The sequence below is a fragment of the Grammomys surdaster genome, unplaced genomic scaffold, assembly GCF_004785775.1.
Source record: "Grammomys surdaster isolate TR1022 unplaced genomic scaffold, NIH_TR_1.0 136, whole genome shotgun sequence".
Taxonomy (NCBI): domain Eukaryota; kingdom Metazoa; phylum Chordata; class Mammalia; order Rodentia; family Muridae; genus Grammomys; species Grammomys surdaster.
The window spans coordinates 868,685-884,634 of NW_021604594.1; the positions used below are offsets into that span (position 1 = coordinate 868,685).

At 35.2% G+C, this 15,950-nt stretch overlaps 1 protein-coding gene across 2 annotated transcripts in view; it reads left to right on the forward strand.

Moving 5' to 3' along the window:
- The window catches only part of Calcrl (calcitonin receptor like receptor), a 98,416-nt gene that overhangs the window by 38,493 nt on the left and 43,973 nt on the right, over window positions 1-15,950 (forward strand). For both annotated transcript variants that reach the window (XM_028762910.1, XM_028762911.1), the window contains 6 exons: window positions 8,761-8,851; window positions 9,013-9,132; window positions 10,540-10,626; window positions 12,554-12,683; window positions 14,549-14,659; window positions 15,092-15,204. In XM_028762910.1, the coding sequence (XP_028618743.1) occupies window positions 10,573-10,626; window positions 12,554-12,683; window positions 14,549-14,659; window positions 15,092-15,204 (408 nt within the window). In that variant the 5' untranslated portion in view covers window positions 8,761-8,851; window positions 9,013-9,132; window positions 10,540-10,572. The remainder of the gene's footprint in view (window positions 1-8,760; window positions 8,852-9,012; window positions 9,133-10,539; window positions 10,627-12,553; window positions 12,684-14,548; window positions 14,660-15,091; window positions 15,205-15,950) is intronic.

Below are 15,950 nucleotides of genomic sequence, written 5' to 3' on the forward strand. Positions count from 1 at the left end.
TAGAACACACGATGGGAAGATTCCCAGAAAGGGCGGGAGGCTGTGAGCTTAGGAAACATTTCAGTGATGTTAAGGCCTATTAAACCCTGTCAAGCGTGACAGGGCAGTTTTTTTTTTTTCTTTAACACATCCTGGTCCACTTAGAGCTGAGAGTCAGAAAAAGTGCTTGGCACAACGATTTAGCAGGAAAGAAAGCTATTTTAAAAGTCTTTTGGGAACATGTTTGTGCAACAGGAAAAAACATACAATTGGGTTGATAATAGCAGCTCGTAAAGGTTAGAGCCACTGAAATGGGTTTGCCATCTTCACAGGGAACGTGTTGTTCCGCAGTGGCGGTTCTCACTTAAGCAGAGCTTAATTCAGCAAGGAGCCCCTTCCTGCCGACTTCTTTTACACTGGAAAATCTATTTTTAAATCACAACCCAGACATAATCCCAGGAGTTGATCATTAAATTAAGTAGTGTTTGGGATGTGCAAAATTACAACAGCTTACATGGTGTCGTGAGAGCCTGTCCAGCTGATGCCGAGAGCTTCACATCCAGGTGTCCGCTGGTGAATTCCCTGAGCATCTCAAGTTCCTCACAGTGCCCTGTATCCCAGTCACATTGCCTGGCTCGCTCCTGCTTCCTTGCCCTTGTGTTTCTAGGTCTTTATCCCTAGAAAGCTGGATGTTTTACACTCTGCTCACACGTATCCTTGCTGACTTTGAATTCATTAGCAGTGCTTCTCAGTGGCCCCTTTAATACAGTTCTTCCTGTTATGGTGACCTCCAACCGTAGTGCTCATTGGTCATCTGTCAGATCCTTTGGCCATTTTTAAAAATTGAGATTTTATTATCATTGTTATTTTAAAATTACTATTATTGTTATTGGGTAGTAAGATTTCTTTTTGTATTAAAGATCTCTTACTAAACATGTGATTTGCAAATATGTCCCTCTGTGTTGGGTTACCTTTTCATTTTATTTTCCTTTGTGTGTGTGAGTATGTGTGTGCGTGAGTGTATGAATGTGTGTGTATGTGTGTGTGAGTGTATGAGTATATGTTTGTACGAGTGTGTATGTGAGTGTGTGAGTATATGAGTGTGTATGTGTGTGTAAGTGTATGCATATATGAGTGTGTGTGTGTGTGTATACGTTAGGACCTTGCTCTTTCTGGCTCACTTTTCTACCACTGAGATGCCCTCAGATCCTCATTTCCACAGTGGCCCCATCTGTTTTTGTCATTGTGACTTGCACTTTTGATGACACATCTATAAAAGTATTTCCTAAATTGTGGTGACAAATGGCCTTAAATACTTTCTTTGGAGAGTTAGTTTTACTTTTTGAGTTGGATATTAACATATTCCACAGACACACTTTAAGTATTGATCACCTGAGAACAATCACTTGGTAGATCCATAGGACTTAAAAGTGTTAGCTAAGAATTATTACCAGGGTGTAGAATATACTTGGCAAAGAATATAACCTTTAACTTTGATTTAAAAAAAATCCTTTCATATCTAGATTATATGATGGAAAGAAATGTAGTCACCTCATTTTGTAGGAATTTTGTGCTAGTCAACCATAGAGTAAAAAGTGAAGCTTTCTTATTCTAAAATCTGTGAAATTTCTACTATAATATTCCTTAAAAATGTTTAGAAAATGAATCAAAACTTAAAATTCAATTTTGTATTCACATTGATGAGGAGTTTTAGAATTGTAATGGACTTTAAATATGCCAGACTCAAGGTTTCTGATAATGCCATGGACTTGTCTACAGTGGGTAGTGCTTAGCTGCCTGTCTTTTCTTGGCTCCGTTCTTTGCATACTGTAAAAGGATGCATAGGAATGTTCTGATACCATGCCCTGCCTATTGCGCAGCTCCAGTCGAAAGATGTGCTATTCCAAGAACCCTACTAGAAGGAAGGATTCTGACTGTATAACTATGACCACATAACCTCTGCCTCACAGAGCCTAAATCAGAGGTTTTGCTTGTCTGACCTGAGTTCAGTTACATCTTACTTCAATTAATTCTTTCTTGAGTGCGTACCATCAAGCACAGAGCTACATTTTTTTAAAAGCTCCCTCCCACCTTTTACTAATTGGGCCGATATTGGCCACTTGCCTTTTCAAATAAAAAGAGTGTGGCTAAAATTACCGGAAAATGGCTAATTATGCCCACAATGGAAAAGTTATTCCCATGAGTAAATACTCCAGAGTGTAAAATGAAATCCCAAACCCAATCACAAATGAATCTCTCTAACAGCTATTTAGTCTGGAATGCTCATTAGATAAGCAAGTCATCCACTGAGGTCCTTTGGCTCATGTGTGAACACAATATCATTAAAGGCCATTCCAATACGCCTTAGAGGCTCCATATCCATCTTACTTTTAAAGTTAGAAATATATATATATATAATTTCAATATACAATATACAAAAAATTTTGCTAGAACTTCAGTTTACATAGCTCTTATCTAGCCCAATGCTCCATTTTCATTGTCAAATTCAAACGCAAGAGTTTTGAACTCTTAGCAATTGAAGACTCACGGAGAATATTCCTAAGGCACTAAAAACAAATAGACAAAACCAGTGTCAGATTTGTTTTAAGATTTTAGGGATATATATCTTTTTAAAATGATTTATTTATTTAACTTTGTCTGTCTGTCTGTGTCTGTCTGTGTCCGTCTGTCTATCTGTGTGAGTTTATGATTCTCACGTGCATACAGGTGCCCAGGGAGGCTAGAGGGCACTAGATACCCTGGAACTGAGTAACAGGTGTTTGTGAGCAGCCTGATGTGGGTGCTGGAAATAAACCTAGGAGCTCTGCAAGAAGAGGAAGTGTTCATTTAGAAAATAAAATTATGAATTATTTGATCAATAGAATACATTTAGATCATATTCAGCTTTCTTCTTCAACCTCCTTTCAGATCCACCCCATCTCCCTGCCCATTCAATTTCTTTCTCCATGTTTCGCTCCCTGTCTCTGTAACCTCTTCCTTTCCTTCTCCTTTCTCTCCCACTTTCCCTGTCTCCCTATTGAGTCCAATTGGCGTTTCTCAAACACTCTCGAGTATGGGGCAACCCTCAGATTGAGGTCAACTTAACAGGATCACACCTATAAATAAACCAAAGGTTCTTCTTCCAGAAGCTGTCAATTGCCAAGAACTACTGAGATAGTGGTGAAACTTCTTGCCCAACTCCCCTATTCCATTCTGGGACTCTGTTAGCTTGAGCATGTGTAGGTCTTCTCCATGCTGTCACAATCACGGTGAGATCACATGGCTAACTGCCATGTTTGCTGATAGTCACCTCTTCTGGCTCTTATAGTTTTCCTGCCTGCTGTTTCTTGACAATTCCTCAGACTTCACAGTAGGGTTGTGATATACTCTATTCAAGTTGAATTTTCCAGTTTCTCATGCTCTGCTTGCTGACTAACTGTTGGTCCGTATAATAGTTGTCATTTATTGCAAAAAGAGTTCTTACGAGGACTGAGAGATACACTAATATACGGTTATAAAGATAAGAACTTGAGGGGGGTATAGTTTATTACTGTGTCTATTTAGCGTATTATTATTTTCTAGACAGTCATGAAATTTTGACCCAGTTTGGTACCAGGCATGAATTTGCCACTACTGTACCAGTGGGCATGTTTTGCCAGGACAGTCATTCTTGTAGTTCACAGGATTCCACAGCTGGTAAGGTTGATAATTTTGTTCCTCTTATGCTGGTGTGATTCCCAGAGCTAAGAAAGCTATACAGTTGGCGTGAAGCTTCCATGTCAGCAGCAGACTGATTTCTCTGTGTTCTGTCACTCAGGAATGTGTTCATCAGCAGGGTCTTACCATCATACCCAGAGGGTAATCAAGAACAATGACAATAGGCTGTTAAAGTCTTCAGTGCGATCCTTTGAGATCCCACTAACACCATATAGGCTATCTTGGACCAGGTTCAGCTGAAGCATTTAAATCTTAGACTCTCATATCTCTATCAATGACTGACTTATTGTATGTGAAGCAAATTGGTAATTGTAATAATAATTTTACTGTAAGGATTTAAGATTTGTCAAAAAGGTAATGATAAAAGACAATATAATCATGTTTTGAGACATTTATATTAACATTTTCCATCTATAGTAGATTTTTTTTAAGACTGTAAGAAATTCTAACCTATAGGAAGGATGGAAGAGAAAGTTTGTCTTTTATGTTGACAGTGGAGAAATGGCTTGTCTGATGTACCACAAGGAGGGAATGCATGTGCTAGGTGAGGCATGACTGATCTTTGCTAAGCCTCAGCTTAGGATATTAGAACATTGAGATATGTGTTGGAAATGAAGCTTCTGTTGGGCAGCTCTGTAGTGACTGGATATATAAACAAAGAAAAATAATATGGATTTGGGCCTAAAATAACTCAGGATATTTAAGAAGCAAGGAATAGAGTTGGAGGCTACTTTTTTCTTAGAGTGAACATACCCTTTAAATATTTAGATTAGGCAACTCAACTAAAAATTAACTTATTATAACAAAAAACAAATGTAAAGTATATATACGCATACACACACACATATATATGAATAATAACAAACTGAGAAAAAAATAAGCAAGCTTGCAGGTAGCATTCAAACAATTGCATTTTCGTGTCCTGACAAATCATATATATATATATGTCTTAATACTATGTAGACTAATATATATAATATATGTATTGTATATAATATATTATATATATTATATAATATATTTATATTATATTAGCTTCTTCAAACCTGACAAATGTCTTTCAAACAAACCACAGGACACTTGGGGACTCTACTCGCAGACTTCACTGCCTACGTTGAACCCCCATACTTGCTCTCTCCCCAAATCTGAAAGAAAACTACTTGACTCTGTTTCACAATGACTCCAGTTGTCAGTAAATAATTTAAGATCTGAAAGATCACTTGCTTAAGAGTGGTAGTTGATTAGTATAGAATGCATTTTAATAAAAACATGCATTTAAATGAGTTATGTATAAACAAACACTTGCAGGGATGAGTCAGTCAGAAGTGTGCAAAGGATCCACTTCAAAAAAGGGATACAAGTAAATGTACGTCCCCTGGGACTCATCTTAAAAACCGCATCTACTAATACAAGACACAATCTAGGCTGATGTTTCACTTACATTTGCCATGGTGCTATCTAGTTACCCGCCCATGGTCCATCTATGAGTAACCTAAAAGACCCATGGCAAAAGGAGTGATTCCCCCACTGCCCCAGCCATTGCTTGGGACCATTGTCAGGGAACCTCAGATAAGAGCTTGTGAGAGCAGGTGACAGCCATGAATTGAGTCATCCCATAGACTGGATATTGTTGAGTCTTGTGGAGAGAACAAATGTCCGCTATGTGATGGATGACTATCGCACAAACTTGCTGCCATAATCTGGACAAAGACAAGGGCGATCTACCTGCTCCGTTGGTTGGGAATGAGTCACTCAAGTGGAAAGCATGACCTTGTCCCTAGGAACATGTTTCCCGGATCACTAAGGGGTGGCGTGATGAGGGAAAGCTATAAAGTGGAGCTATCGCATTGAGAATATTTCTTTGGTTATTGTGGCCAAGATGACTTGGCAACTACCAAGACAAATCCCACTAACATGCATTTTTAGACCTCTGAGTTTGAAACCTAGTAGATAACAACAAAAGTAAGAGCAGTGTCGGGTAGAATGTTGTGTTTGGGGAATTGCCAAACATAATTTTGAAGCACTTTGCCTTGAAGGGTTTAGCTCCAGGACATAATGAAGGAAATTTTATCTCACCTCGTGTGTAAATCATCAAATCACTGTTTTGCTAAACCAGTCTGTTTTCCAAACAGAATAATATTTATTTATATTCTGATTCATATATATTTCTACATACATACAGACGACTATGTACTGGTCATCTTTAAAACATAGCTCCCAATGCTTTAAATTTGCTTAATCTAGATGCAGTCCAAACTTAGTAGGCTATTGCCTGTTTGACATCCTGGCATCTGCAGTTTTGAAGACTAAATAGCTTTCATGATCTTATTTTGTAAGAAAGTAGAGGTTCTCATATACGTATTTTACATTCGAATTTTATTGTCAATATAGATCAGTGGTTCTCAACCTTCCTAATGTTGCAACCCTTTAGTATAGTTCCTCATGTTTTGGGCCCCCCCCAACTTTTACTATATAATTATTTCATTGCTATTTCATAATTGTAATTGTGCTACTGTTGTGAATCATAGTGTAAACACCTGATATGCAGGATATATGATAGGGCCATATATCAGATATATACAGGTTGAGGACCTTTGATATAGCCTCACAATAAAAGGCCTTCTAAAATAAGAAATAGTAATTGCTATTTAGGGTAAAAATTCTTGAGAGTAACTTTGGTTTTCTAAAATATTTTATTGGTTAATTCATTCATTTATTTATGTACTCAGTAAATATTTATGCGCTTCCAGTCAGAAAAATACACAGATAACTCAGATGTGGTTTCTGTCTTTGAAGAACCATACCAGTAAAAGAAAGGAGAATAGAAAATTTACAGTAAGAATATACTACAAGAGATTATTGAAAAAAAGATTAAACTTTTACCTCAGAGGACTTTTTGCAAGTCTAGTATTCTAAATTTATATAAATAAAATAATTCAGTTATATTATTCAATGTTCCAATTATCCTAGATAAATAAAAAAGTAGTGTGATGCTTGAGAACAAATTATAAACAAATAAGCAAAGAACAACTAAGAATTATTCTACACTTAAATATAATTTATTTTAAACCTTTTCTGATCTTCCAGATAATCAATTCAAATTTAATTATAAATAATACATAACTGCAGACATTTGAAGCCTGTTATATGGTTATTAGTGTTGAGGTGACTATAGTTGCTTGTACATATCATACATGTGTGTATGTGTGTGCACAAGTAAGGGTAAAATTGGCAAGTGTTCCAAAGAAATTTGCTACGTTTGGAACCTATGCTAAAAGACAAACTAGAGATATCAGAGAATGAACAGAAAAAATTGTGAGCTAATCTTTTTATGGAATAGCCAATCATAAAAAAATAGCTCATTAGAGGCAAAACCTTAAACCAACTAATCATTCATTATCGCTATAACCTTTTATTTAGCGTATCATATTCATTTATTAATTTGTATGTGTGTTTATGTGGTGGGGAAAGGCACTTGTGTGGCATATGTGTGGAGACTGGAGGACTATTAGCAGTAGATTATTCTTGCATTTTTCCCTGTGAGTCATCATGTCATCTGGATTGATGGGAAGCATCTTTACCTTCGCAGCCATGTTTCTGGCCTTTTTTTTTTTTTTACTTCTTAAGAAAAAGATTCTTTAATACTTAATTACTTCAGATTCTATGTAACCACCAAAAATAGAGGCTTACAAATATAATTTTTACTTATAATTTATTTACTTATAGTTTTACTTATAATTTAAATATTAAGCAGAAAAATGAATAGTCTTTCTATGGTTTGAATGATAAAAATGATGCAAAATTAATCATTATTCATAATATGACACTGGTTGAACCCGTGAGGTAAAAGTAAGATATGTTCACCCAAGTACAGACATACAGTATTTACGAAGTTAGGTTCATAGTAATCTAACACATTAATATTGACATCTTGCTTTTATGTTAGGTAATAGCAGCCATACAATAAGGCTGGAAGCAGGTCATAGGTCAAACTGCCAGGGCTCCAATGAATCATTAACTCACTAACAATTCCAGGAAGCCTAGAGTGCTCCATACTGTTCCCAGATGAAACACGTTACTTTGTGATAGATGTTACACTGCTATAATTTCACCTTACTTAACCAACATCCAAATAAGTTAACATTGCCACGATAAGAAGAGCTTTGAAAAAACCTATATGGACCACTGCCTTTCTGTAATATCATGCATGTATACCTCTCTCCCCAGAAAATTGCTTTCTTCTGTTTTTTAAATTTTATTTTAATTTTTTTATTGATTCTGAATGATAATTCAAGTTTCACTGACAAGATTAGAAAACCACACTCATTGTCTTAAAGTAGAATGATGGAAAGCACTTATAAAACCGCAACAGGATAGGAGTGAATACAGAAAAATCTACTCAAGTTATAAATACTAAGGAAAATACATTAACAAACCAATAAAAGACAGGTAAATTCATATTCAAGACATATTTTTTGATTATGTTTTTTGGAGACAGGGTCTCACTGGATAGTGGTGTTTGGCTTCAAACTTCTGTGTTACCAGGTTGGCCTTGAGCCCAGAGACGTCTGCCTGCCTCTGCCTCCAGAATCCTGGGATTAAAGGCATGTACCACTAGGCCTGGAAATATTTTCCTTGAGACTATAACTACTTTGAAAATTATTTACTAATAGGAAATATGAAAATTTCTAGACCAACTGTGTTTTTCTATAATCTGTAATTTATATTGAAAGTTTTATGCAGTGACTAACATAATCAAACATATTGTAAACAAAGTTTAAAAGTCAGGTTAAAGACTATCCTTTTGAGGTTGAGGATTTAGCTCAGTGGTAGAGCGTTTGCCTAGTAAGCACAAGGCCCTGGGTTCGGTCCTCAGCTCTAAAAATAATAATAAAAAAAAAGACTACCCTTTTCAGTATCATTTCTGTAGTTCATTAAAAATTAGAATAGCTCAAAATGTCTAATTTTAGTAGAGGTATTACATAGAAAATTTCAGTTTCCTATGGAAACAATTTTCTCTTGTTAACATCATATTAAATTATTTTAAATCGATCCATATTTTAGGTCATGACCCTTGTAATTAAGAAATTCTTGAAGACAATATTGAGCATGATTCAGGAGAAAATGTGATTTGAGTCTGGAGACAATTGTGCATGTAAGTATTTGGAAATAGGATTTTTCAGGGGTGAAATGTAATTAGCAACTAAAATAACAACTTGTTAATTACTAAACTGCAGAAGATTTGCATCGTATTTTTCAATCTAGCACACTAATTTTTTAAATTATGAGATTAATAGAGTTTTTCCTGATTTTCAGGTACTTTTTCTTAAGATCTTAAAAAAGAAATCCAGGGTTGTGGGTTGCTGATTGATAGAAGAGAAACAGTATTCAGAAGATTGCTTATGATTGACAAGAACAGCTGCTGTAGCTACCTAGGTGAGTCACTGCGGGCAACCAGTGGAGCACATTCAGTCCAGTGAGCAATGGCATGCTCTCAGTGCCTGTCGCCGAAAAACGGAAAACCTGGGGTCATGTGGAAAGGAGCTTTCTAATTTTATTCTGAAAATAGTTATGGCTTCTTTTCTAACAAAATTCAAACCAAGTTCATTGTTCCGTGGTAAATATCTACTGCAGATTGTTTTGTTTCCTTTGAAAAGTCATTGTTACATGCTAATTTAAATATGTATTATGTTTAGTGGCTATATCTTGATAACTCAGATGTATAAAACTAGTGTATTAGGGTATATTAGGAAGTAAGCTTTAGGGACATCAGTCCCACAGAGTGTTTCTTAGTATTCAGATGGCAGGTGGTATTTGAGAGGCCATTTTTACCAGCTTAGAATGTGATCTAATATTGGATTGACATATATATATATATATATATATATATATAACTCATACCCAGAGCCTTATTTCAACAATGTAGAAGACTTTGAGAATCTTTTTATTTCCTGATTAATTCTTGTATTAATTACTTTTCTTATGAATTTAGCAAAATACCTGTCAGGAAACAAAGGTAAAGGAAGAGGATTTATCTTTGCTCACAGTTTGAAGGTTTAGGCTGCGTTGTCAAAGAAAGCAACAGCAGTGCAGATGTGAGCCATGTGTTCACTCTGGGTCTGCAAGAAGCAGGCTGCAGTGACTGTTTCCATCCAGCTTAGTCTTTTTTGTTGAGTTCATGAGCCCAGGCCACAGAACGGTGCTGTCCACAGTTAAGGTCTTCCCATATCAACTAACTCAATCAGAAGATCCCTGACCGTCATGCCCAGAGACTAACTTAATATGGATAATTCCTCATAGACGTGTCTCCTAGGTGATTCAAAATCTGTTCACTGATAACCAGTATTAATACAAATTTAATCACAATTTTCTATAGTGAGGAATTGAAAGGACATTTTTATGTTGTCTGAATGTTAATTCTCAAACAATTGGCCTGAGAATAATTTCCTTCCTTAAATTGAAGTCAGAAAGTTGCAGATAAGTACTTAAAAGAAATAAACATAAATTATATATATAATAAAATGTGAAAGATAGTCATATAAAGTTGTTTATGTTTGTAGTTAAATAACTGTACTCCAACTTTGGTAAAGGCAAAGAAACCAAGTTACTTTCTAGTTACTCAAAAGTACATGTGTCAAATGTTTTATTTGTAAGTCAAATTAAACTAGATTGTATTTCACAAAATTCTGTTATACTTTAAGCCATAATGTTGTCAATATTTGTAACACATTTGATTACTAAACAAACTTTTAGAATTAGTATAGCATTATAACAGATATTTTCTTTTGAAGGATATGTTGATTTCATGAATATTGAACTTTATTTCTTTCATTTTTATTATAGCTTGAACATACAGCACATTTCATTTGGACTCTAATGATGGATAAAAAGCATATACTATGTTTTCTGTTTCTCTTGCTTCTTAATATGGTAAGCATTCACCTTACATATTTATTTCATTAGTTATAACTGTGCTTTACTTACAACATGCATTTAATTGGTAAAAGTTAATAAATACAAGTTAAAGTAGTTATGCGATTAGTAAGTTGATTTCATTTTTATATCCAATCAACATGGCAATAATCCACTTCCTTTTAGTATTTTTTTATACTTTGAATTTTTATAACCTATATGGTTTGTTGGATCCTTGGAACGAGGTTGAGTATCAGTGGATTCAAACGTACAAAACTCAAAAGTGGTAAAGTTGGAAAATACTGGAATGACACTTTATGGTAGTACAAAGATACACAGCACATAAAATATGTTTACAGAGACACATAGATTCAGAATTATCTTTGAAAGATCATATTCTAGTCTTTAAATTTTTTCTTTTGGTTCACCGATTGGCATTTATCGATTGAAAGTAACAAGGGGACATGTTCTGAGTTTTGTATTGGTTTACTCGTTCATTAATAAATCACTCATTCAAATGGATCTTGATGCTAAGTTTGAGGCAAATATGTCTTCATATGTGTGTGGACATCCATGTGCATCTCTACATGCATGTGTCAGAGATGTGAAGCCAGAGGGAAAGCCAGATGATTAACAAAGCCCGAAGAGCTACAAGCCTCATAGTTTGCGTCTTATTTGTAATTTTGTTTCTCTTCATCTTTTTCTCTGCATTGAATTAAAGCAGTCAACATTGGTCTTCGCTTTATATATACAAGAAACCCAGAGACATAATCTCCTCTAATTCTGTGTGCCAGCAAAGAATTTTCCTGTGGTGTTTCCAAGCAAAACCCTCAAAAAGATTCAAACAAAGGAATTAAAAAAAAAGTACTGAAAACTTAAATGAACAAAAAAAGCAATATTCTACTCCTGTGAACATATGCACTGGAAAACACCTTCGAGTCTAGAAGCTGTCCGACATCTGCACATATAAGATGTTATCTTGGATAACTGACTAGACTTCAAAGACAGAACTGCTTCTTCAGCTAACAGCCCCTGTTAGGTGTGCCAGCAAGGTACATGGGTCACCACAAGCTCTCTGCAGGCAAGACTGTAGCATTTTTACCAACTAGCATAGTGTAATACAAAAAGTTTGACTCCTTCCCTTGAATTCATTCATGGATAGTGTGTAAATATATTTGGAAGTATTATTACTTTGCTTAATTTCTAACAAAATGTTCTCAGAAAAAAATGGTTTTATGTGTTTTTTTTCCTAATATTGTCCTGGGATAGGCACAATGCTTGTTTAGCCTACAGGAGGCACTAGATTCAACCCCCAACATTAAAGAATAGAATCAAATGACTTAAAAATAGTTTTGCTGCTCTAGAATTTCATTTATTACTTCACAGGGTGACTACTTTCTAAATCTTTCAGGAAATTCAAGCCTACCAGAAAATAACAGTCAATTTTAATGCTAATCAGACAATGTGATGACACCCAGTGAGGAAATTATTATTTTGATATTACAAATGCACAAAGTTTGATTATTTTCTATGTGGTCAGCACTCTCTGATAACTGGATGCCATTTTCTACTGTTTTATGATATAAGTAAGAGTCTTGGAAGTAGTGGTGCATACCTTACGGACATTCAAAGAGCAGGGAAGCCATCAGGGGACTCTAGGTACTACTGCATTTTTGAACAAATGTTTAGACTGTGTTGTCAGCAAGTGCCACAGGCTTTGGGAGCCAGCGGAGCCTGTCAGTGCTGTCATTGGCAGCACCCTGAAGGCTGTTTGAAACCGGACACGGTAAGAATTTAGCCTATGGAAATTGGCAAACACTAAGCATTGGGGGGTTTCCTCTTGAGAGTCATTTTGTATCCAAGCACCACTGCTCTTGCTGTTTCCCACCAGGTTTCTAACAAAGATTTCCACCATTCTAAAGCCGGTGTTGCTTTACTTCCGTAGGCTCTTGTCTCAGCAGAGTCGGAAGAAGGCGGGAACCAAACAGAGTTGGGAGTCACCAGAAACAAGATCATGACGGCTCAATATGAATGTTACCAGAAGATTATGCAGGATCCCATTCAACAAGCAGAAGGTAGCTGCGACTAACACTAGATGCACTTCACACGTGTTTAAAAGAAAACTATCTATGCAGGTTCTTATATCTACTAATAAAAATTAAGTAGTTGCTTGTTTTCTGGTTTATGTACAAATTTTATTATGTATTTGTGAAATGTGTTTTATGACATGACCCAACTTACTCTTCTTATAAAATTTAACAAAATACTTCATCCACTGAAGTTTTCAGAATGATCCTTTTCTAGGTGTAAAAATATTCAAGATACTAACAGATATTAATATTAAGACAAGTCAATAGCTATTGACCATCAGTTCATGTAATTTATAAATTTATCTTTTTATAAAATACTTTGCTTAGTGGAATTTGCCTGTGATTGCATACCAATTCTATATTAGCTGGCATCATTTTATTTCATATTATTTTGAAACCTTTGAACTAATTCCTCGCAAATGATCTAGATAAAGGTTTAAGTACTAAAAAATAATGTTGAGCAATAGGGAAATATTTTCATAGTAAAACAATTCTGTGGTAAAAATAGTTCAGGATAACTGCTTATTTTACTCAGATCTTCACAATGTGTTTTGCAATCTGTAAAAAAATACTTTAATATAGACTAAATACCTTAAAAAAAACCACGTTGTGTTTCTGAAACCCATCTGAACAAAGGTATCTATCTCATTCTGACACCATAGAACACGACTCAAAAGCTAGACATTGGTGATGCATCACGCTACTTGTGTTGAAGTGTACTTACACACAGACTTTTATAATGGCAGCTTGCACATGTATAATATGATTTCTGAAACAATAAGAATGTTCTTCTATAAATCACAAAATTTATTTTACCAGTCACATATGATAGGAAACATTTTAAATTTATTTAAGATAACAGCAAAGAAAGCTGTAGTTGTCTTAGTTGTTTTTTTTAACATGTTTGTAATTATTTAGAGTTTTTGGATAACAGAATTATTATGGCTCCACTGGGGATAAAAAGGTCACAAGATTGTTGTACAGATATACGATTATTAACAAATTTTTCATGCAGCAATGTTCTATTTAATTTTGATGACTTATTGATTGTTATAGATTTTTGATTAGATATTTTTAGAACACTGATGAGTTCATTTTGTTATACATATATTATAATATGCAATATATATAATGTATTGCAAAAGTTTCTTTATCCTTACATTGATGAAAACATAAAATAATTACAGTTAAAATGTTAAAATAGTAGTATTGACTAGAGGGTATTTGTTTCAGAAAATGCTCAAATACTTTCCTTAAGAACACAGTTTCTGGCCTGCAGTGCTGGTGAACAACTTTAGTCCCAGCACTTGAGAAGCAAAGACAGGTTGATCTCTTTGAGTTTAAGGTTAGCCTGCTCTATAGAGCGAATTCCAAGCCAGGGCTATACAAAGAAACCCTGTCTTGAAAAAGCAAAACAAAAGCAGTCAGACAGACAGAAAAACAAACAAACAAAAATCCAAAAGAGAGAGAAAGAAAGAAAAAAAGAATACAGTTTCTAAAATAAAATATGCTTCACAAAAATTAAGTACAGGGAGACTAATTACTGCCTCACGGTTAAATACAATCATCAAAGATAGCCTGATTTATTGAACAATTGCTTTGAGGAAATTAAACTGAATCTGATATTTATGCGGAGTCATTTCTTAGTTTTATTTGAATATCATTAATAATAATTATTAATAGTTGTTGTAGTGATTACTTAGTGACAAAAATCGAGCACCTGTGGCTTTTATACATCTTCATTTCCAGGAGACTTCTTTACACCAAGGCACTGAGAAGCTTTCCTTAAGAGTTGATTCACGGGTAGGCACAGAGACTTGCTGACTCTTCATTTTTATTTCCTCTCTAAGGTCTTTTCTGCAACAGAACCTGGGATGGATGGCTATGCTGGAATGACGTTGCAGCAGGGACTGAGTCGATGCAGTACTGCCCTGATTACTTTCAGGATTTTGATCCTTCAGGTAGATACTGGAGTTTAATTACAGATCTTATTGAAATCTGTAGAGTGAACTTTGTTATTTAATATTTATTAATGCTATTAAATAGTAAATACATGTTATTAGATGCATTTGGAACTTATCACAAAAATAGTTGCCGGGCGGTGGTGGTGCACGCCTTTAATCCCAGCACTTGGGAGGCAGAGACAGGCAGATTTCTGAGTTTGAGGCCAGCCTGGTCTACAGAGTGAGTTCCAGGACAGCCAGGACTATGCAGAGAAACCCTGTCTCAAAAAACCAAAAAAAAAAAAAAAAAAGTCTTGAAAGATTTGCAGTATGTAACTATCCTAGTTTTAACTCTCTACTTCTGAATTCATTTAACCAAAGGTAAACAAATTGAACAGAAACTGTAAGTTTATTAAACTCTTTTTAATTTTTTTCTTTCTATTATTAAAGAGAAAGTTACAAAGATCTGTGACCAAGACGGACACTGGTTTCGACATCCAGATAGTAACAGAACATGGACCAACTACACCCTGTGTAATAACAGCACGCATGAGAAAGTGAAGGTATGAAACAATTGTGAATTACATTTTAAAATCAGAGCAATGCAGTATCGAGAAAAAGAAGTCAGTGTTTCATTCCACAGTAAAACTATTTCCTACTATCATTTGAGAAGAACAATGAAAAAATTCTGTAGAAAAGATGCTATTAATTCTGTCATTACACTAGGGAAGTAACCCTGTTAGGTAACTGTGCATTTACAAGTCAATGTCTCAGAATTGGGGTTTCAGATTTTCCAAAGAAAATATAACTTAAAAGTGTAATATAAGGGAAAACTTTCATTTCTAGTGAAATTCTAGAATTACCTCAAAAATTGTCCTTAGACAAACAGGATATGCTCAGTGGGATTTAAACCTCCACCTGCACCTCAGAAGAAGGTGCCCATTCTAACTGGCTGTGCATGTTCCTGCTTTGAAATTTAAAGTTAAAGCCACGGTGAAGGACAATCGTCACAGAGTAAAGCTTGACTGAGATATTTTTATATATTTTCAGTTGTGTGTGTATATGATTAAAAGTGTGAACACTGATATGTGCTTCCTGTTTTGGCACTTTATCTGCCCCATGGCCACGGACAAGAAAACCCTCTTGTGTTAAGCAAGTGTACTATCTTCCAGTGGCCAGGATAGTGCAATCACTCAAACCACAAGCTATCACTGTGCTATATATCATTAGTGCTCTGCCTATTTAGAGGTGTTTAAGTTATCAACCCAAACCCAAACCCAAACCCAAACCCAAACCCAAACCCAAACCC